The 21,495-nt window shown below is 38.8% G+C and overlaps 1 protein-coding gene across 1 annotated transcript in view; it reads right to left on the reverse strand.

The window, feature by feature from the left end:
* Positions 1-21,495, reverse strand: part of Dhc36C (Dynein heavy chain at 36C) — a 1,350,914-nt gene that overhangs the window by 431,297 nt on the left and 898,122 nt on the right. The window contains 1 exon segment of the mRNA XM_090395101.1: positions 17,692-17,855. Within this exon segment, the coding sequence (XP_090251227.1) occupies positions 17,692-17,855 (164 nt within the window).

Consider the following 21,495-nt stretch of genomic DNA (forward strand, 5'->3'; position numbering starts at 1 on the left):
ACGGCAAAGGCCACAACCCAGACTAGTTTCAACCTATATATTTTGTGAGTTCAACAAACTTCATCATTGGCCTGTAGAGTAAGATAGGTTGAGAGTCAGCAGATAGTAGGAGAGGAAATAAAGATAGAGTGCATAGTGGTAAAGTAGGTAAAAGAGGCCTCAGCTGACCTGTTTTAGCTGTTTGCCCCCAGGGGCACTTCTAAAATGGTCATTGATTTTTCACTTTAAAAAAAGGAAAAATCCTAAAAAGGAAACGTAACAAAACAAAGAGAGAATAAATCTGGAGAAGGAATGGAAAGGTAAACTTAGAGGTGGATGAAGGATCTGGCCCAAGTGATGCAGCTCACAAGGAACTGCACCACCGCGCTGTAAGCCTTCGCCGCTCGGGTTCTCAGGTCCTCCCCCCACCTGTGGAAGCTAAAAACCAGTGAAGCCGAGTACTACCCAGACTAGTTTCAACCTTTATTGAGGTAGAATGGGAGTTCATGTCTCTCATCATTGGCCTTTGGAGAATAAAGCATGCTGAGGATCAGTAGACAGTGAGAGAGGAGGATAATGCAAGAATGAGTAGGATAGTAGGAGTTAAAAGAGGCCTCAGTCAACCTGTTTAGCCATTTTAGGCTAATTGGTCTGTAACACAATCTCAATTTATCTGTTCAGAAAAAGGTCAACCATAAAATTTTGTCTAAAGTTCGCACATAAATTTATCCAATTTAATGATTTAATTGGGTGTGTATATGGGGGATATCTGTTGACCCTGTTTTGGAACAGTATTTTACAGTTTAAATGTTTATTCGTAATTTTTGTTACTAAATCCTTATTTGTATTCCAGGTAATAAAATTTACTGCTGTTATTGAAAATCTAAGGACTAATGGTCCAAACCATTATAAATATATAAATATATACAAAAATTCGAACTTAAGGTCCGGACTAGATTTTTTTTTTTTTTTTTTTTTTTTTTTTAAAGAAAGGACTTAAGGTCCGGTAAGTTGAAATGAATAAGAACGTTTTGAAGAACTTGCAGATCTGGTACCACTGGGACATAAAATCGGGAAGAATCTGGCCCAGGAGATGCCGCTCACAGGGAACGGCGCCGCCTCGCTGTAAGCCTTCACAGCCCAGGTTCTCAGATCTACCCCCCCCCCTTGTTTGGAGTAAGAGAATCCGTACCAGCGAAAGCTTTGTGGCGAGGAAGGACAGAATAGTTATTACGTTTCCTAGGGAGAGTTAGGTGGGGTTTGTAGATTCTAAAGATATATACAGGGCTTGATGCATCCCTGTATGAGAAAGCATATTTTCGGTGGTTTGCAGTATTTGTTCACAAATTTAAAGTCAACTAGTAAATGTCTCTCTTGCGCAAGAAATTTGGGTAGATAGAAAAAAAAAACCTTTCCTTATTCTTGCATACATTAAATTTGCGTCCTGTACCCGGGATTTTTTCCGTACCTTACAGATGTGATAATTTAAGACGCTAATTAAGAAGATCGCGAACTTTTGGGTCATGTTGACCGGTGGAGGGAATTGTAAACGTACGACCTCTTCTAGTCACAGCATCGGGATTCCCAATGCTGTGCTCAGTCTTTGCCAGATGCGTTGGGCTGGTGGGCAAAAATAAAAAAAAATCTCCACCGTTTCCATGCCTCAGCAGACATCACAGAAGGGGTCACACGGACTGGGTACATACATGGATTTAACCTGTTTCACTGGGAGCTGCCCATAGGCTATTCGCCAGGCGAGATCCCGATGAAAAGGCTGTCCCCAGCTATTTTTAATGTTTCTAAAAAGAATTTCGTTGTTAGTCCTGAGATTTAGTGTATCACGCCTGGAGAGTTGGAAGAAATCCCAGTATACTGCTTTGGGTTTGTGTGTGAGGATTTCTGTTCCTTGGTCTCTGAGTGTTGTGAGCGATTTCACTAGTGTGCGGTACCACTTGGGCACAACCCTTGCGCGGGGTCCAGCATAGCCCGTGATCCCAAAGAGGGGGAGGAAAACTCCTATAAAATATCTAATGAGGAGGCCTGAAGTGTGGTTTGAGTTTAAGGCCTTCCGTATGGTTTTGAATGTGTTTGCATTGAGCAGGCTTTTGAGATCGGGCAGAGTGTATCCCCCCCGCGCATCTTCATGTTTTAGTTGTATTCTTTTTTTACCTTGTGTTTTTTCTCATTCCAGAAGTCTATGAGGTTTTTTGATAATTGATTTTCTTGTAGTAGTGTGATGCCTGTGATGTTGACTGTATGCATCAGCATTGGGGTAATGATTGTTCTTATTACTGTGGCTCTGCCATAAAAGGAGAAAAAGGTTGGTTTGAACAGCTTTATCCTTTCCATGCTTGTTTCCTGTAATTTTTGAGTTGGTAATGCTAGGGTCTCAGAAAACGGAACGCCTGGTATTGTTAGGGGGCTGCGTATGCAGCGTTAAACCGTAGGGAAGTCCAGTGTTATGGAAATTTCCAAAACTTTTGATTTTAGTTTTTTGTGCGTTAACTCGGAGGCCACTGACTATGCTGAAGTTTTGCAGTATGTCAAGATGCAGATGGACTCAGAATCTCTGAGTCCATCGTTAATTGCGGGGGTGTTCTCAATTCTGTTGATGAGTGGTTCTAATGCTAGAGAAAAGAGAAGGGGACTTAGCGGGCAGCCTTGCCTAACCCCTCTCTTTATGCAGATCGGTTCTGTCGAGGCCTCCACGTACATATTTTTAATTGTACGGCGAAGTCTCGGGCCCACACCTATTTTTTGGAGGGTGTCCTGTACGTACATGTGGTTGACACTGTCAAACGCTTTTTCCAGGTCGGTGGAGAGAAGTGCCAGGGGGTATTTTTTTTACTTGGCTACTCTGATTAGGTCTCTTAACAAGAAGAGATTAAATTCCATAGATCTGCCTGGGATTCCACAGACCTGTGAGCTCGTTATTATATTTTCTATTCCACCCTTAATGCGCGTGCAGATAATTTTGGCGAAAAGCTTGTAGTCCAAATTGGTTAAGGAGATCGGACGCCAGTTATTTGACAAACTCCGATCTCAGTCTTTCTTCGGGATAAAAATTGTATAGCGCTTAACGAATTCCTCGGGGATGTTTCCTGAAGTGAGGAATTCGTTGAAGATGTTTACTAATGCTGGCAGTGCAAAATCTGCTAGATCTATAGAATTCTATCCCCAGTCAGTCTAGCCCTGGGGTCTTTTTTGTCTTCATTGTTTTGCACGTTGCCATTATTTCTGCTGCAGTTATCGGCCTGTCATGCAGGGCACTAAGATGATCGGGAAAACGTTTGACATCCCACTCACTGAAGTCATCTGTGCCCTGCTGGTCAGAGAAGATGCCGAGATACTGCTGATGAAAATGACAGAGTATTTCATGGCGTCTCTTCAGTGGGAGCCAGGCCCAAGTGGAGATACCAGGCAGAAGCATTAGCAGGTCATCTCTATCTATAGGAGTTGCCAAATGGTGTGCCACCCTTTTTTAATAAATTACTCTGGATTTAGAGAAGGATGTTGAAAGTTTATTTTTCACTTGGTTAGAGTATAATAAATTTAGTTTAATCCTTTATCCAAGTGTGAGCAAACAAAGTTTGCACCTGAAAGTATCTTCAGGACTTGGGTAAGGTGGTACAACACCAGGGCACTCCTTGCAAAGGTGGAGCAAGCTACCAACACTCCTATCTTAGTATCTCCCATAATGCAAAACACATCTCCTTGTGGATATGTCTAATGTTATGCATTAAGGGAAGGGCCACAACCCAGACTAGTTTTGACCTTCATTGAGGTCTCTTCAGTGAGAGCCAGGCCCAAGTGGAGATAGCAGGGAGAAGCATTAGCAGGTCATCTCTAACTATAGGAGTTGCCGTTTTGCATTATGGGAGATACTGAGATAGGAATATTGGTAGCTTGCTCCACGTTTGCAAGGAGTGCCTTGGTGTTGTACCACCTTATGCCAGTCCTGAAGATACTTTCAGGCGCAAACTTTGTTTGCTCACACTTGGATAAAGGATTAAACTAAATTTATTATACTCTGAGCAAGTGAAAAATAAACCATCAACATCTTTCTCTAAATCCAGGGTAATTTATTAAAAAAAGGGTGGCACACCATTTGGCAACTCCTATAGGTAGAGATGACCTGCTAATGCTTCTGCCTGGTATCTCCACTTCTGTCTGGCTCCCACTGAAGAGACCTCAAGGCTAGGTTCAAGGTCAAGTATAGCAGAAGAGACGCTTTGTAGTTGCACTAGTTGTAAGGATCACCGTGACAACAGCAGAAAGCAGCGGATTCCAGCTGGAGGCAAAAGTAGTATCCTTTCGACCTGCAGTCGACTATATCCAGATTGCATGGACAGATTTGAGAGCTTCATGCACCTGTTACATAGAAGTACTCCAGTGTTGGTAAGATCTTTCTTATTTCTGTCTTTTCCTTCTGGTACTTCCTTTGTTTGGCGCATATTTACTGACGAGGAACACTGAGCGTTCCTCGACTTTGGCCCTTGCTAACATCTCTCTTTTTTTTTTTTTTTCCTATCGATAGTAGTTAGGATTTCACATTAACAATGACATCCTTTCTGCCCAGAACTAGGACTCAAGGTATCGAGGTCAACCAGTCCATACAGAAGCAGGCGCTGGCGAGAGCGCTAATTAACGAAGTAGGGACAGAGAACATATACGGTTTCACACCGTACCTGGGATGGGGGAGAGATTTCAAATAGTGGTCAAAGACGACCAAACAAGAAGGAAACTATTAAACGGTTTCCCATGCTCAGGACAAACAATCAGGCCTTTTGTAGTAGAGACCCTATGCAAAACATTAAAAATAGACAGGTTTTCCCTGGAATACCTGGAAAACAAAGCCGACATCAGGAAATTCTTTGGTAAATGGGGGAAAATTTATGATATCAAAGCAGTAGAGGATGAAGAATTCAAAGGCTGGAAAACAGGAAAAGTAGAAATCCAGATAGATATGGAGAAAGAAGTTCTCAACTTCGTTTACTTGGGCCAAACCAGGGTTATGGTCAATTACCCAGTTGTTAAAAGATTGTGCTTTCGATGTAACTCTGGTGAACACCTCGGGGCAGAATGCCCGAGAATACAATGTAGAAACGGCAGATCACTGAAGCACAAACTAGAAAGCTGCACAGCACCGTGTTTTAAATGTGGGGTCTCGACTCACAAAGTTGACACATGCCCACACAGGACACAGGCAGAAGTAACTGGAGGGACCATAACACCGGTCAGGGCTACACCCATCGGAAAACCTGAGGCTTTATCAGGGAACGATTTCCCGAAGCTCCCCCAACAGGCTGCAAGAGGGGGAACAGCGGAGAACACAGCCTTCACAAAAATCCCAGCGGGTAAAATACCCAAGAAAACCCGCCACACGAATGAAAAAACCCCGAACAAGGAGATGGGAAAAATTGATACACACAGGAAGAAGGAAGAAATGGTCGCAATCAGTGCTCCAACAAAGTGCACAAGAGACATAGAGACAGAGGAAAAGAAAAAAGCTAAACAAAGCAGCCTACTGTCATCGGAGGATGAAATGGATAACTCCCAAATTATAGGCCAATGTGGAGCAACAGGCACAGAGCCCTTCGATGAGACCGTAACAATGCCAGGAAACCTACCCCCGGTAGCGGACCAACCTACAGAACCCCAACCACATATCCACAGAATGGACTCTCTCTTCTAGTGACATGGATATGGACTTTCTAGGCAACTTCTGTATTGATCTCGAGGCAAAAAGTCCAAACAGCTACGATGGAGAATCGGATGTGGTCTATGAAGACCCACGAACAGATAACAACCCCTCCTTCTTCTAAACATCAACATGGAATTTAAAATTGCCACTTTAAACACTAATGGGCTACGCAACCTTTTTGCGCAAAGCACTGTCTGGAGACTAATGTTAACGCACAAAATTAATATCCTCTGATACAAGAAATCCATTTTTATAAGCATTGGGACGTGGAGAACTTCTCGAGAAGCTACCTGGTCACCAGCTACTGGTGCTTCAGGAACGCGCACTCAAGAGGGGTGGGGATACTAATTCGCCCCTCAATCGCGGGGGGGGGGGTTCTTCAACGTCCAGAAAGATGCCACAGGATATCTAGTAGGGGTGGACTGGAAGTATGGTGATCGTACCATCTGGCTTGTTGCAGTTTACGCCCCGAACAACCTATATCACAGAAGTGGTTTCTTCTCTGCCCTTGAAAACTATCTCCTGGGAGCAGACCACTTCATAGTAGCCGGAGATTGGAATTGTGTGGGAGACACACACGTTTAGACAAAGTGGGCGGGAATGCAAATACCGGAACTGGCAGCATTACCATCTTAAAACGATATTGTGTAAACTTTGATCTCGTCGATGTCTGGAGGCGGAATAACCCATCCAAAGTAGAGACAACATGGTGCCGCGGCCAGATATCGATGAGACTAGACAGGGTGCACATATCTCAAAACTTGGAACAACATGTTCAGAGGATACGTCACACCACAGTACACAACATGTCAACAGACCACAAAATGGTCATATTCAAAATCACACTCCCAGAGGTTATGGAAACAGCCAGAGGTCCTTGGAAGCTCCCTCCTACCTTTCCCGGTCTTTTTATCGACCAGCTACAGAACCTTTGTGACAGATGGACAAACATTAACTGGGACTGGGAAAACTGGCTGCGCTTCAAGTGGCAGGCTAAGGAACTGTTTCAAAACTGTGGACGCGAAAGGGCCTACTAACAACGTAAACAGCTGAGGGATCTCTACAGGGAACTCGGCTGGTACCGGATAAATGAACGGAGCAGAGTTCCCTGTGGAGATCTTATCATACAAGTAGAAATAGAGCTGCAGCAAGAGCGGCAGAGTAGAGTCGAGGACCTCGACTTTCGCATGAGACTCTATCTCAGAAATTTGGAAACGCCTTCTGCCGCATTCTACAATCAACAACGGGTGGCAGCAAATGACGAGAGAACGATTTACCGGATCGAAGAGAAGGGCCAGATTCTAAACTCAACCCATGAAATACTCCATTTTCATCAGCAGAATCTCGGCATCTTCTCTGGCCAGCAGGGCACGGATGACTTCAGCGAGTGGGACGTCAAACATTTTCCCGATCATCTTAGTGCCCTGCATGACAGGCTGATAACTGCGGCAGAAATAAAGGCAACGTGCAAAACAATGAAGACAAAAACGACCCCAGGGCTAGACGGACTGGGGATAGAATTCTATAGATCTATCTGGGATTTTGCACTGCCAGCATTAGTAAACATTTCAACGAATTCCTCACTTTGGGAAACATCCCCGAGGAATTCGTTAAGAGCTATACAATCTTTATCCCCAAGAAAGACCGAGATCGGACTTGGTCAAATAACTGGCATCCGATCTCCTTAACCAACTTACGCAGCCCCTAACAATACTAGGCGTTCCATTTTCTGAGCCCCTAGCATTACCAACTCAAAAATTACAGGAAACAAGCATGGAAAGGATAAAGCTGTTCAAACCAACCTTTTTCTCCTTTTATGGCAGAGCCACAGTAATAAGAACAATCATTACCCCAATGCTGATGCACACAGTCAACATCACAGGCATCACACTGCTACAAGAAAATCAATTATCAAAAAAACTCATAGACTTCTTCTGGAATGAGAAAAAACAAGAGGTAAAAAAAGAATACCTACAACTAAAACATGAAGAAGAGGGGGGGGGGTACGCTCTGCCCGATCTCAAAAGCTTGCTCTATGCAAACACATTCAAAACCGTATGGAAGGCCTTAAACTCAAACCACACTTCAGGCCTCCTCATTAGATATTTTATAGGATTTTTCCTCCCCCTCTTTAGAATCTACAAAACCCACCTAACTCTCCCTAGGAAAAGTAATAACTATTCTGTCCTTCCTTGCCACAAAGCTTTCGCTGGCATGGATTCTCTTACTCCAAATAAGGGGGGGGGTAGATCTGAGAACCCGGGCTGCGAAGGCTTACAGCGAGGCGGTACCACTCCCTGTGAGTGGCATCTCCCAGGCCAGATTCTACCCCATTTTAAGTCCCAGTGGTACCAGATCTGCAAGTTCTTCAAAACATTCTTATTCATTTCAACTTACCGGACCTTAAGTTGCTTAAAAAAAAAAAAAAAAAAAAAAAAAAAAAAAAAAAAAATAGTTTGGACTCTTAAGTTCGGGGGGGGGGGGAAAAAAAAAATATAGTCCAGACCTTAAGTTAGAAAGAAAAAAAAAAAAAAAACTATGGGAAATTTATATATCCAGTTTAGACCATAAGTCCTTAGATTTAAATTAAGGGAATATTAAATTCCACATAATTTTAAAACCGAATAAGAAACTCAAAGATTGGAATCAGAGAGTTTCTTGCCGAATATAGTAAACTATAAAGTATCGGCGACCACTGGCATGAGCAAATGCAAGTGACCCTAGCACATAGTGCAATACCGGAAGACTCGCAGCAAAGTCGGTAAATTCTGATCGCTATTCTTAGGTATTTTCCATAATGTAAAAACACATTTCCTAGGAAATGTATGCTGTTATACATTATGGTAGGGAGGTCACTACCCAGACCGGTTTCAGCCTTTTTTGAGGCTTCATCAGTGAGTAGCTAGACCTAACACCAAAGTGTATAGCGAAAAGAACTTATATACTCTGCGATACGAGTTTCCAAACAGGTGCAACCATTAAGTTACTTAAGTATAAAGAGCTAATAAGCGGCATTTCGGCAATGAAAACATTTGTATCGCAGAGTATATAAGTTCTTTTCGCTAGATCTTGATAGATTTCCCGAGAATTTAGGTGCTGTAAGCGGTGAACAAGGCGAAAGATTTCATCAAGACTTAAAAACTATGGAAGATCGGTACCAAGGAAGATGGGATTCTCACATGATGGCCGACTACTGTTGGAGTATTCAAAGGAATTGCCAAAACAGAACACACAGCAGAAATTGCTACAAACAAAAATTTATTCCCTGAAACTCATGTGTAAGTAAAATTGTTATTTTTTTATAAATATTCTTGTAATTTTTAATGAATATTGTTAAGTAGTTATGTATCTAATTATCAGCCTCTCTCGCATTCAAAGTGCCAGTACGTGCCGTTGCAGGTTCTTACACATTTATTCATTTACTAACAAGCGAGAGTGGTGAGCGCTCCGATTCTGATCTGCGCACCGCTTTGAATAATAGGCTATATCTTCAGGAATTTTTCGAATTTCTTGATAAAAAGTTAGCAACAGATTTTTGAAAGTACATACTTTCAGAAAATAGTATTAAAAATCGATTTTTTTGATCCTCTAAATAGTACTGCCTCCTTAAAACTATCAAAAACTTACAAATTAGCAAAAAGAAAATGCCATAGAGGAAAAACCTGACGTGATAGAGAAAAATGGGTTTGATATTTGAAATCAGCACACCTAAATTAGTAAAAAACAAGTCTCATATAAAAGTCAGCAAAAATTGTGTTGGACTGTGTAATTATTTTCGGCAGCACGTAAACAAGGGCACACAAGGATCGAGAGTTTTAGATCTGATCATTTCTTCAGAGGATGTAATTGTGAGTGGGATTTTGCACTTTCCTACAGTTGGTGAAAGTGTTCATGAAGTGATCTCCTGGGTTATGGCTAGCCATATGCAGACTTCTGTGAGGAAAGGATATACATGGAAGTTTAGGAAAGCTACAGCTATGAGCTATAGCATGGAATGAGGAGTTGAGTGGTATGGAAATAGATGCTGATTGAGAACTGACAAAGAAATACATAACAGCATCAATTGAGTGAATGTATTCCAAAGGCCAAAAGGATGAATAAAGTAGGTGTAAAATGGATGAATGAGGGACTTTAGCATGAAATCTGAATGAAGAAGATACTTTGGAGACAGTAAAAGAAGAATAATGATATCAGTTACATGAATAGTATAAAGAACAAGCCAGATCAAATTAGGAAAAGAGAAGCCCTAACTTTTTTTAGATATGTGACAAGTAGAAGGAAGAATGATTAATGATTAGGGTAAGATAACATTAATGGATGAATATGGTAGAATGGGAACAACTGCAGAAGACATTGTTGAGATATTCAGTGATCAATTTATAAGAGTGTTTCATCCTCATCAGGATGGAATCATGAGCAACTTAGGTGTAGAGGACATAGGAGATGATGGCTTATTTGTAAGTGAGTAGGAGGTATTTGAGGAAATAAATAAACTTCATGTTAATACACCAATAGCATTTGATGACATATGACCATGCAGCTTAAGGGAAAGTTCCAGGGAAATGGGATTAGCATTGGAATGCCTGTTTAATAAGAATCTTACAACAGCACAGGCTCCAAGGGAGTGGAAAGAAGACAAAATTGTTCCACTGTGTAAAGGTGGTGATAAGGCTGTAGCTACAAATTATAGGCCAATCTGTATATCTGGAGTTGTGGTGAAGGTACCAGAGAGATTGGTGAAAAATAGGACACAGAAATGGATTGAAAACAGCAGTATTCTGTGTGGTCATCAGCAAGGGTTTGTTTAAGGAGATCATGCTTTACTAATTTACTTATGTACTATAACAAGGTGACAAATACCTTGGACAGAGGAGATGCATATACAGTGGTGCACTAGGATTTTACAAAAGCTTCTGATAGACTGCCACACGACAGGATGTTAAATAAATTAAAAGAGATAGGATTGGATGACAGACTTCTGAGCTGGATCAGTGACTGGCTGTCAGATAGGTATCAGAAAGCTGTATATGGCAGTGCAGAATCCCAAAAGAGGAAGGTCACTAGTGGTGTGCCGCAGAGATCAGTACTGGGACCATTGTTGTTCAATTTGTAAATTATTAATATATTTGGATGGGTTTAATTAGTAACATGCAGTTGTTTGCAGATGATGCAAAATTGGGAAGAGCAATGCAGAGTCAAGCAGATGTTATGGCCTTAGAGGAGGACTAGAATAGATTAAATGAATGGGTAGGTAAGTGGAACTATCAGTTCAATGTTGCATAGTGGAAAGTTTTGAGATTTGGGATTCAGGGGCCACATTGCACAAGTTGAAGATGTCAAATTGGATAATGGCAATGATGCGGAGGACCTCAACATGCAGAAACAAAGCAGTTATGATGCTATTGTATAAGGACTTGATCAGGCCTCATATAGATTATTGTGCACAGATTTGGTCACTGAGTTTTCATGGTGATGAGGATATGTTGAAAAGGGTCCAGAGAAGATTCAGAAAGGTGTTCAGTGGTCTTTGGAATGTGGAGTACGAGGACAGTCTGAGAGAATGTAAATTGCAAAGACTTGTGAATAGGAGGAAGTGAGGGGATATGATTAAGACATAAGCTAGTCAGGGGGGGTGTTATCAAGTTGACATAGAGGAGATTTTTCATAGAATGGGAGAGGGGTATGGAACAAGAGGCCATCACTGGAAACTGTATAAGGAGGAATTAGGAGAAGGTTCTTTGGATGGTGAGTGGTTGGTGTGTGTGGAATGCATTACCTCAGTGTGTCGTGAACACATTCAACCAGTTCAAAGCACGGTTGGATGAGAATTGTATGTGACAGTGTGTACCTCTCACGATGAGTCTCTGACCTCTTGGAGGGCAGATGTTAATAATGATAATATCATCTATTCCAGTTGTCTTTACACATGATGTTTTTGATGGCTTTTTCTACCTCAAGTATTGATATATATATATATATATATATATATATATATTCATTTTAATATAAACTGACTAAAAATCCGATAATTATAACAAATTGAGATTTATTTGAAAACGCAACATGTTTCGTCGGGATTGACTTCATCAGGCGATAAGAACATAGAAAGATATTAAAAGACACGAAATTAACATTGACACACTCTCAAGCTATACAATTATAAAGCTATAATATTCGACTGTAAATTACAGTTATCATGAACTTCAGCTATAGTCTGTGTTAAAGTTCTATTGTTGTACACTTGTGCGTGTGTGGAACCATGCGATCTCCAGTATCTGATAGTAGAGCTGAAAGAGTCAGGCAAATTATAGCTGAGATTATTGTTCATATGAAGAGGGTCCAACGTGATTTCTTTTGATTCGACAATGCGGCGTTCTACCTCATTGTAGCAAATGTATAGGTTTGAAGTTGTTGTCCAATTTACTTCATGTTGGAGGCTTTTGTTGTTCATGTTTATTGAAAATAGCACATGGCCTGATAGGGCAGTAGCTCTGGTTCTCTTGTAAGCAATGTCTCTCTGGTGTTCCTCGAGACGTAGGAGGATAGATTTCTCGGTTTGGCCATAGTAAGGTTTTCCGCACTCACATGTGACTTTGTATACACCTGGGAATTGATCTTATTTTTGGAAGAGTCGAGATGCACGTTTGTATGTTAAATTTCTTTAAGATTCTGTTCAGTTTTTTGGATAGTGTGCTGATATATGGCAAGGAGATATAACCTTTGGAGTCGTCCTGTGTTTCTATGTTGCTACGTTGATGGTGGTATAATTGTTTGTTGAAACTTTTTAAAGAGTAGCCATTGCTTTTAAAGGTCCATTTAAGATGTTGTAGTTCTTTTTTTAGTTCTTCTTCATCTGATAGTACAGATCTTGCATGATTCACAAGAGTTGATATAATACCCAACTTTTGCGCTGGATGGTGATGTGAGGACGCATGCAAATATCTTTCCGTGTGTGTTGGCTTTCTAAATATAGAGACTTTTATTGATTCAGGCATCTTGGTGAGTTTAACATCTAGGAAATTTCTTCAATTTCCATGGAGATTGAAGAAAATAGAACTATTTTCTTCAATCTCCATGGTCAATTTGATATCCTGTTGAAGGTTGTTTAAGTGGTTGAGAAACCTATGAAGATTCTCAATACCTTGCTCCCATACGAGGAATATATTGTCCACATATCTAAGCCAAATTCTTGGTTTTAAACTAAAAGAGGAGATTGCCTTTTGTTCAAAATCCTCGAAAAAAATGTTAGCTAATATAGGAGAGAGGGGCTTCCCATAGCTAATCCTTTGACCTGTTTATAAAGTTTACCTTCGAATTCAAAATAGCCAGAGTTTACACAGTGAGATAGTAGAGAGAACATTTTATTTGAAATCTTGTTCTTTAAAATATGGAGAACTTCTTGTGTCGGAATGTTGGTAAAGAGTGTTACCACGTCAAAGCTCACCATGATGTCAGAAGATTTGAGTTTTAAGTCCTTGATTTTAGAGACAAAATCTGTTGAATTTTTAATATAAGAAGAAGATTTTCCTGCATAAGCTTTTAATGATGACATCAGATATTTAGATAACCTGTAGATGGGTGAGTCAATGCTGTCTAGTATAGGTCTCAGTGGATAGTTTTCTTTATGTACCTTAGGGAGACCATATAGCCTTGGAATGAGTGGGTGTAAAGAATGGATGGAAAGCCATGTATTTCGTGGAATTTCCAAAAGAGTGTTCTTTTGTAGGAGATTATTGGTTCTATTGTGTATTTTGTATTTCTCTTGTTGGATCCCTCTCAATTTCCGAATAACTATCTGACTCTAACAATGTTAAGATTTTTTCTCGGTAGTCTATTTTATCTAAAACTACAGTTGCATTCCCCTTATCAGCTTTTGAGATGATGATAATTATCAGGGGATATATTATCAGAAGGAGGTTTTGCATTGTTGATTGCAAGAATTGCTTCTATGCGAAGTAAACTCATGTCTGCGGTAGGAAATAGTGAAGCTGCTTTCTCCATCTTAGTTAAAAGTAGTTCTTCAGGAATGCATTTTGGTGCCAATACAAAATTTAGACTTTTTTTAATAATTTTCTCTTCATCGGGACTTAGGACGTATGACAATTTGTTAATCACCAAATTTTTAAGTCTGTTATGACAATTATTTAGAGTAGACCTTTCTTGTCTTGACTTGAGTAAGTTGAACTTTTTGATTAGTTTGTGTTTGTTTAAGTTTTGAGATCGTAATGTGCGGTGTGTACTTAATTCTTTAATATAATTCCAAGAATCAAGGTCTAAGCAGGCTGCTAATTGGTTTTCTAATGATGTTTTTTCTGTGAAAAGCAAAGATAAATTGCGTTTTGTGTCACAAAACCTCTTCATTAAAAGATCTAGTTTAGCTTTAGTGTAAATTCGGTGCGCTCTTTCTGCAGTAATGATTTCTTTAAATTGTAGGAACTTCAGAATAATTGAGGAAAACTTGCATCTTTTCAAGAAGATAAGTCTGTTGATATTAATTCCAGTGCTGTTGAGTGTCTTCTGATATGCTTTCGTAAGTGCACAATTACCCTTGTCAGAAGGGAAATGATGACTACTACTATTAACTCGGAGGATAAGTTAATTTTAATATAAACTGACTAAAAATCCAAGAATTATAACAAATTGAGATTTATTTGAAAATGCAACATGTTTCGTCGGGATTGACTTCATCAGGCCTTAAGAACATAGAAAGCTATTAAAAGACACTGAAAAAAACATTGAGACACTCTAAAGCTATACAATTATAAAGCTATAATATTTGACTGTAAATTACAGTTATTATGAACTTCAGCTATAGTCTGTGTTAAAGTTCTATTGTTGTACACTTGTGCGTGTGTGGAACCACGCGATCTCCAGTATCTGATAGTAGAGCTGAAAGAGTCAGGCAAATTGTAGCTAAGATTATTGTTTATATGAAGAGGGTCCAAAGTAATTTCTTTTGACTCGACAATGCGGCGTTCTACCTCATCATGGCAAATGTGAAGGTTTAAAGTTGTTGTCCAATTGGCGGCGTTCGTTGTTCGTGTTTATTGAAAACAGGGACATGGCCTGATAGGGCAGTAGCTCTGGTTCTCTTGTAAGCAATGTCTCTCTGGTGTTCCTCGAGACGTAGGAGGATAGATTTCTCCGTTTTTGCCATAGTAATATATATACATATATATATATATATATATACACACACACACACACTCCTCTTTGCATTTCCATTGATTGTTTCACTGCTTGTTTCATTTAATACCCTTTCAAAGTAATTACTCCAGACATCTAGAATATCCTTATATTCAATTTTCATGTCACCTTTGTCATCTTTCATGTCACCAACCACTCACCATGCAAAGAACCTCCTCTTCATTCCTCTGCTCACACCCTCTTATTCTTTTTATAATACTCTTTCCTCCATTTCCTCCATGTTCTGGAGGCTATTGAGCTTTTTCAATAGCCTCCAGAACATTTTGCCACCATCCTGATATTTATTTTCTATATTCTTACCAAAGTGTTCCCATGACTTTTGTTTAGCTACTTTTACACATAGATTAGCTTAGCTCACTTTCATTTTTCTCTATATTCCTTTAGAACATCTGCTGACTTAATTGGTATAAACTTTTGGTATGTCTTCTTTTTCAGAACTGCTTCTTTAACTTTTTATGTCCACCATGTAGGTTCTTATTTTTCTATCCTCACAGACAACTTCACCACATATACCTCTCTATCTGATTCAATCAATGTTTTTTCAGAGTTTGCCACCGAGACTTCAAGGTTTGGTTCTTGTTTTTAAAATAACATTTGTAAAGTTAAGTTTATCTAAATAAATGTTTGCAAAAAATTACAAATACTATTGTTTTCAATGTAATATCCATTTTTATCCTGATTAGCATCAAGTAATGGTCAGTTCCAATTTCAAATCCTCTGTACACTCTTTTATCTTGAACCAGCATGAAGATATCACAATCCACAATGACACAGTGAATGAGGCTTTTCTTATATGTCTTTTCTCCATGTGAACTTGTGTACATCTTTATGCTGGAATATGGTCTTAGTAATGACTTGTCTGTGTACTGAGCAGAAATGCAGTGAATACTTACCATTATTATTAGCTTTTCCCTTTCTAAAAATTTTCTCAAAATGTTCCTATATGGCTGGTGCGATTCATTTAGTTCTCTGCTGTTTCATTCTCCAACAAGTACCACTTTTTCCATAAGTCAGCTGCCTGTTCTAATGACACAAAAAAATTCATCTATTTCTTCTTCTTTACAACCTTCTGGCAGAAATAAGTTTCATTGTCCATTTCCCAATTTGTGAATCACACACACATCACTCTGCTTGAATCCGCCTTCCAATCAAGAAATTTATCTTCATGTTTGGTGTTGAATGTTACTGCTACTCCTTCCTTTTCTTGATCATTATTTCCAGAATATAACATCCTATACTTATTATTTAGTAAGATTTCACCTGTTTTTTTTCTTCTTTGTCTTAGTAATGCCAATTATGTTTTAGAATTATTATTTTGCAAGTTCAATTCCCTTTCCATTAATACTCCATATATTGAAATTTAAAATTATATACATGGCAAGCCATCATATAATGGTGTGCTGGTTATTTTATTTAAATCATCATCAGATTTAAGATAGAGAAAAATAACTATGACCTTGCTACCTGGTTTTATAAAATGATGTATGAAGAGTAGTTAAGTTGGTTTGGGAGCAGCAGGGAGTAAGGTATTTTATTTATCTGTTACAATGGCAAGATTAGATCAGTTCTTTTCATGTTTACTGCATGTTGGGTGTTTCTTATCACTGGGGATTTGGAGCAACAGGTTTCCTTTTCTTGGAAATCAATAATGTGACCTCAATTTCAGGGCTGTGTTGGCATCCACCATGAAATGCTAACAAAACCTTCTTTTATTTTTCCTTTACTTTATATGTTAGGTAATAAGATTATAGATAGCAGTATGTGCTGCATGCCAAAAAAATCATCTTGCATGCAGTATTGGGCACACTTGCAATGGATTAACTGGCCCTGCTATAGAGCAAGTTACAAAGCAACACAACTGTAACATATGACAATAAAGTACTATATGTTTGTGTATGATTTTTTTTTTTTTTTAATAAGCATGCTGGAAAGTTTTAAAGATTCTTGTATATTTTATTAACAACGAAATGTGTAATTAATGGATCTGTAGCATTTTGTTAACTGTTAAAAAGTTGAAATTAGCAACATGCTACCAAGTAGCTGTTGCAGGTTATGGTTAATTCGCCTTTTCATTTTTGCGAGTTTTATTTCCATGACATCTTTCTTTTTTAATCTTTAAAGATGCCTGTAGCATGATTATAAACAACAAATTACACGATAACCAGAGTAATTAACTTTAATGAAATGAAAGTACAGATATTTCTGTACTTTCTTCAATATTATATTGAATACATGACACCTCAAAAGTCTGGTTTGGCACAACATGGCCACTAAACACAGTATCTGGTGGGATAAGCTCATCTTCTCCATAGAAGCAGGTTTTAAATATGAACACCTTTTCAAAGAAAATTGCAAAGCTCTTTTATATTGGCCAAATCTGAATTGCAACAATTGTCTCTCTCTCTCTCTCTCTTTTGCAAAAGTTTGGGAGATTCTCATTTTATGTATCATTAAAAATAGATTTTAATAATATTATTTATTAATATTAATTTCTAACACATGGCAGCAGTTTTTAATTGGTAAACCACTAATTTTTGTATGTACCTTGTATTCCTGTTTCTCTGATTTGCTTGTTTCTACGCACTGATGATGTACTGTTATTTCAGAATGAAATATCTGTACTTTCATTTCATAAAAGTTAATTACTGTGGTTATCATGAAATTTGTTGTTTATTTTTTAACCCCCCCCCCTCAATCACAGCATTTGAATGTTTTAGTTTTATGGTATAAACCAGCTACCAGATATTATGTAATTGCTGTATATTCTTCATGAGTAAAATAATATTTTTTTAAAAAATTACCTCATAATAATACCATTCTCAATAGAAAAGCTGTCAGTTGGCAGTCCTGCAATATTCCACGCTCTTATTGTTACTGCCTCACCTAGAGTTTGTTGAAGGGAAAATTCACGTGAGCAAGGTATGCCTTGCTTTTGACATAATTTCACCCAATATTCACATTGTCCCTATTGGGAAAAAAAAAAAAGAAGTGAAAAACATATATGAAAAATGTATGTGTGTGTGTGTGTGTGTGTGTGTGTGTATCATGATATACTGTATTTTTCAGACCATAAGACGCACTTTTTTATATAGAAAAATCGACTTAAAATTGGGTGCGTCTTATGGTCCAAAGGTAACATTAAAATACGAATCTTGACACTGTACCGAAGTTCAATTACTGGTGCAATATGTTAATAAAATGAATAAGTACACCACTGAAGGCAGGTACCTAAGTTATCTCACTGCATGTGGGTGAATCACCAATTTAGAGCATCAATAGTCATTAGTGTGTAAACATATGTGCTTTTGTATGGTTCATTTGAATTATTTTTTATAAGTTGTTAAAATTTTTATCTTAATAGAAAAAATGAGTGTAAAACAAAAAAGACTTTCATATAACGTGAATTATAAATTAAATGTGATAAATTATGCAAAACAATATGGAAACAGAGCAGCAGAAAGACATTTTGGTGCACCACCAACAGAAAAATGGTTTGCGAGTGGAGAAAACAAGAGGAACAATTAAAACTGCTATGTAAACACAAGAAAACATTCCGTTCGCACCTAGCAAAATGGCCAAAATTAGAAGTACAAATGAAAAATTGGGTAACAAATCATTGAAACATGGGAATATCTGTTTCTACAAAATTAAAATTTTTGAGGCGAAACGATGGGCAACTGCTAATGGAATTTTAGATTTAACCGGATCACCGTCTTGGTGATTTAGATTTATGAAAAGACACGGGTTATGAATGCGTACAAAAACCACTCTAGCCCAAAAAATGCTGGCTGACTATATTGAAGCTAAAATTATAGAATTACATAGATTTGTCATATCAGCGAGAATGAAATTTAACTTTGAGCTTAATCAAATTGCGAACATGGATGAAGTGCTTCTAACTTCTGATGTTCTTTCAAATCGGACAGTAAATTCAAAATTCACCAAATCAATAGTGATCAAAACAACAGGTCATAAAAAAACTCACTACACAGTAGTTTTAACTTGTTGTGTGGACGGAACAAAACAATGCCCCCATGTTAATCTTCAAGAGAAAAACATTACCGAGAGATGAAATTCCTCATGGCATTATTATCCACGTTCAAAATAAAGGCTGGACAAAACAGGAATGAAATTATGGTTACAAAAGATATGGGAAAAACGTCCTGGTGCATTATTTAAAAAGCCTGCGATGTTAGTGTGGGATCAATTCAGAGTGCATAAAACAGAATCAACCAAGAAGCTTCTAAAAGAAATGAATACAAAATTAGCTGTATTCACTGTCATTCCTAAAGGCCTTACAAGTCAATTACAACCCTTGGATGGATCTATTAATAAACCATTCAAAAATTTCAAACGGGGAAGAAATGGATTGAACAAATGGATGAAAAAGCCAAATCACGATGTTACAGCAACATGGCATATGAAACGGCCAACAATTTCAGAAGTATGTACCTGGGTGAAAAATTCATGGGAAGCTGTGAAAGAAGAGACGATTATAAAGTCATTTAAAAAATGGATGGTACCGAAGATGAAGTAGTTTTTGAAAGGAGTGACAACAGAGTGCCTCAGGGATCTGTTTTAGGGCCATTACTATTTAACTTGTATATTAATGATATTGGTGAAGATTTGAATGGAGATATTCAGTTGTTTGCAGATAATGCAAAGTTGGGACGAACCATAAAGAGTAGTGAAGATGTTGTGGCCTTGCAAGAAGACTTGAATAAATTGAGTGATTGGGCAAGCAAATGGGGATGTGAGTTCAATGTTGGAAAATGTAAGGTTTTAAAATTTGGAAAACAAAGATGGGATGCAGAATTTATGCTTGGTGAGAATATATTGTTGGAAGTAGAGGAAATAAGAGATCTGGGAGTGATAGTGGATAAGGATCTAAAATTTAGGGGACACATCGCCAAAATTGTGAAGACAACACAAAGACTTCTGGGAATGATGAGGAGGACACTGACGTGTAGAAGTAGGGAGATTCTTGTTCCATTGTATAAGGCTTTGATTAGGCCACACATGGACTATTGTGCCCAGATTTGGTCACCTGGTTTTCAGAAGGATGAAGAGATGTTGGAAAGGGTCCAAAGGCGACTGACTAAGGTAGTTTCTGACCTCTGGAATGTCGAGTATGAGAAAAGATTGAAAAGATGTAATTTGCAGAGACTAGTGGAGAGAAGGAAGAGGGGAGATATGATAGAGACCTACAAGTTGGTAAGGGGTTGCTATAGGATCAATGGTGGAGAAGTTCTACAGTGAATAGTGGGAGATCAGGGGAGAACCAGAGGTCATCCCTGGAAACTGTATAAAGAGGGTGTGAGTAGGGGAGTGAGAGGCAGGTTTTTTTCGTGCAGAGTTGTGAATGATTGGAATGCCTTGCCTGAGAGTGTGGTGTCTGCAAGGAGTTTGAATGTGTTTAAGACCCGATATGATGAGATGTGTGTGAGATAAAAGGACCTCCTAGATGAGTCTTTGACTCCATGAGGTCTTGTTTAATAATAATAATAATAATAATAGTTCAGACAAAAGTAATGCAAATGGCGACATTAATGAGACCAGTGATAGTACCGAGAGTGAAGATGAACTGAATATTGCTAATACAAATGATTGTAACAATAAATAAAAATTAAGTAAGAATTTGTAAACATCTTTATACGAGGTAGTATCAAACAGTTTCGAGCCTAGCTCTGTTTACAAGAAAGTACTTTATTTATCTATGTTTACACACTGTCACCTTCAAAATAGTCCCCTTGCATATCAATACAGCGCTCCCAGCATTCTTGCCACTTCTGGAATGTGTCCTGGAAGTCTTCTTTTCGAAGCATGTCAAGCACCTTCTGCAATTCCCGCTGGATCTCCGCAATGGTGTCAAAACAGTGATTTGAGCTGGATCATCATCTTTAAGAAGAGGGTGAAGTCTGCAGGAGCCAAATCTAGTGAGGGTGCAGAAGTGAGATCATGTTTTTTCTGGTGCGAAACTCACATTTGAGGAGAGCTCGGTGACAAGGTGTATTGTCATTGTGGAGCATCCAAGTTTTCGTGCCCCACAGATCTGGTCACTTTCGCCGAATGTCCTCCCTCAGACGCCTTAAAACCTGGCAGTAGAACTCTCTATTGATGGTCTGGCCCCTGAGGACGAATTCTCGATGCACAATGAATGCTGCGAATGTCGAAAAAGACGATGAGCAAGCATTTGGTCGAGCTGCAAACCTGCCTCGCCTTTTTCAGTCGTGGAGATGATGGGCTCTTCCACTGTGAAGACTGTTGCTTCATCTCAGGGTTGTACCCATACACCCAAGTTTCGTCACCTGTAATGATCCTCGAATTTCACGTTTTTTCAAATGTGTATTTCATGTTTGCCCTTTGTTCTAACTTGCTGTCCATGATGAAATCGCAGATGTGGTAATGCAGGTGGTCAGAATAGCATCAGTTGCACAGCTCCTGATGTACACAGGATGATGGCACACTGATTTATGAAGGTAGGTGCTCCCTGTCACTGTGCGTGCAGCATTGTGCAACGTTTGTAACACACGAAGTGGTGTGTTACAAACCTAGTCTTGAAACTTTTTGATATTTTTTTCTAAAAATCATCTCATAAATTTGAG

This window comes from Typopeltis vanoorti, chromosome 7 (genome assembly GCF_054136105.1).
Source record: "Typopeltis vanoorti isolate ZY-2024b chromosome 7, IOZ_Tvanoo_1.0, whole genome shotgun sequence".
Classification (NCBI taxonomy): Eukaryota; Metazoa; Arthropoda; class Arachnida; order Uropygi; family Thelyphonidae; genus Typopeltis; species Typopeltis vanoorti.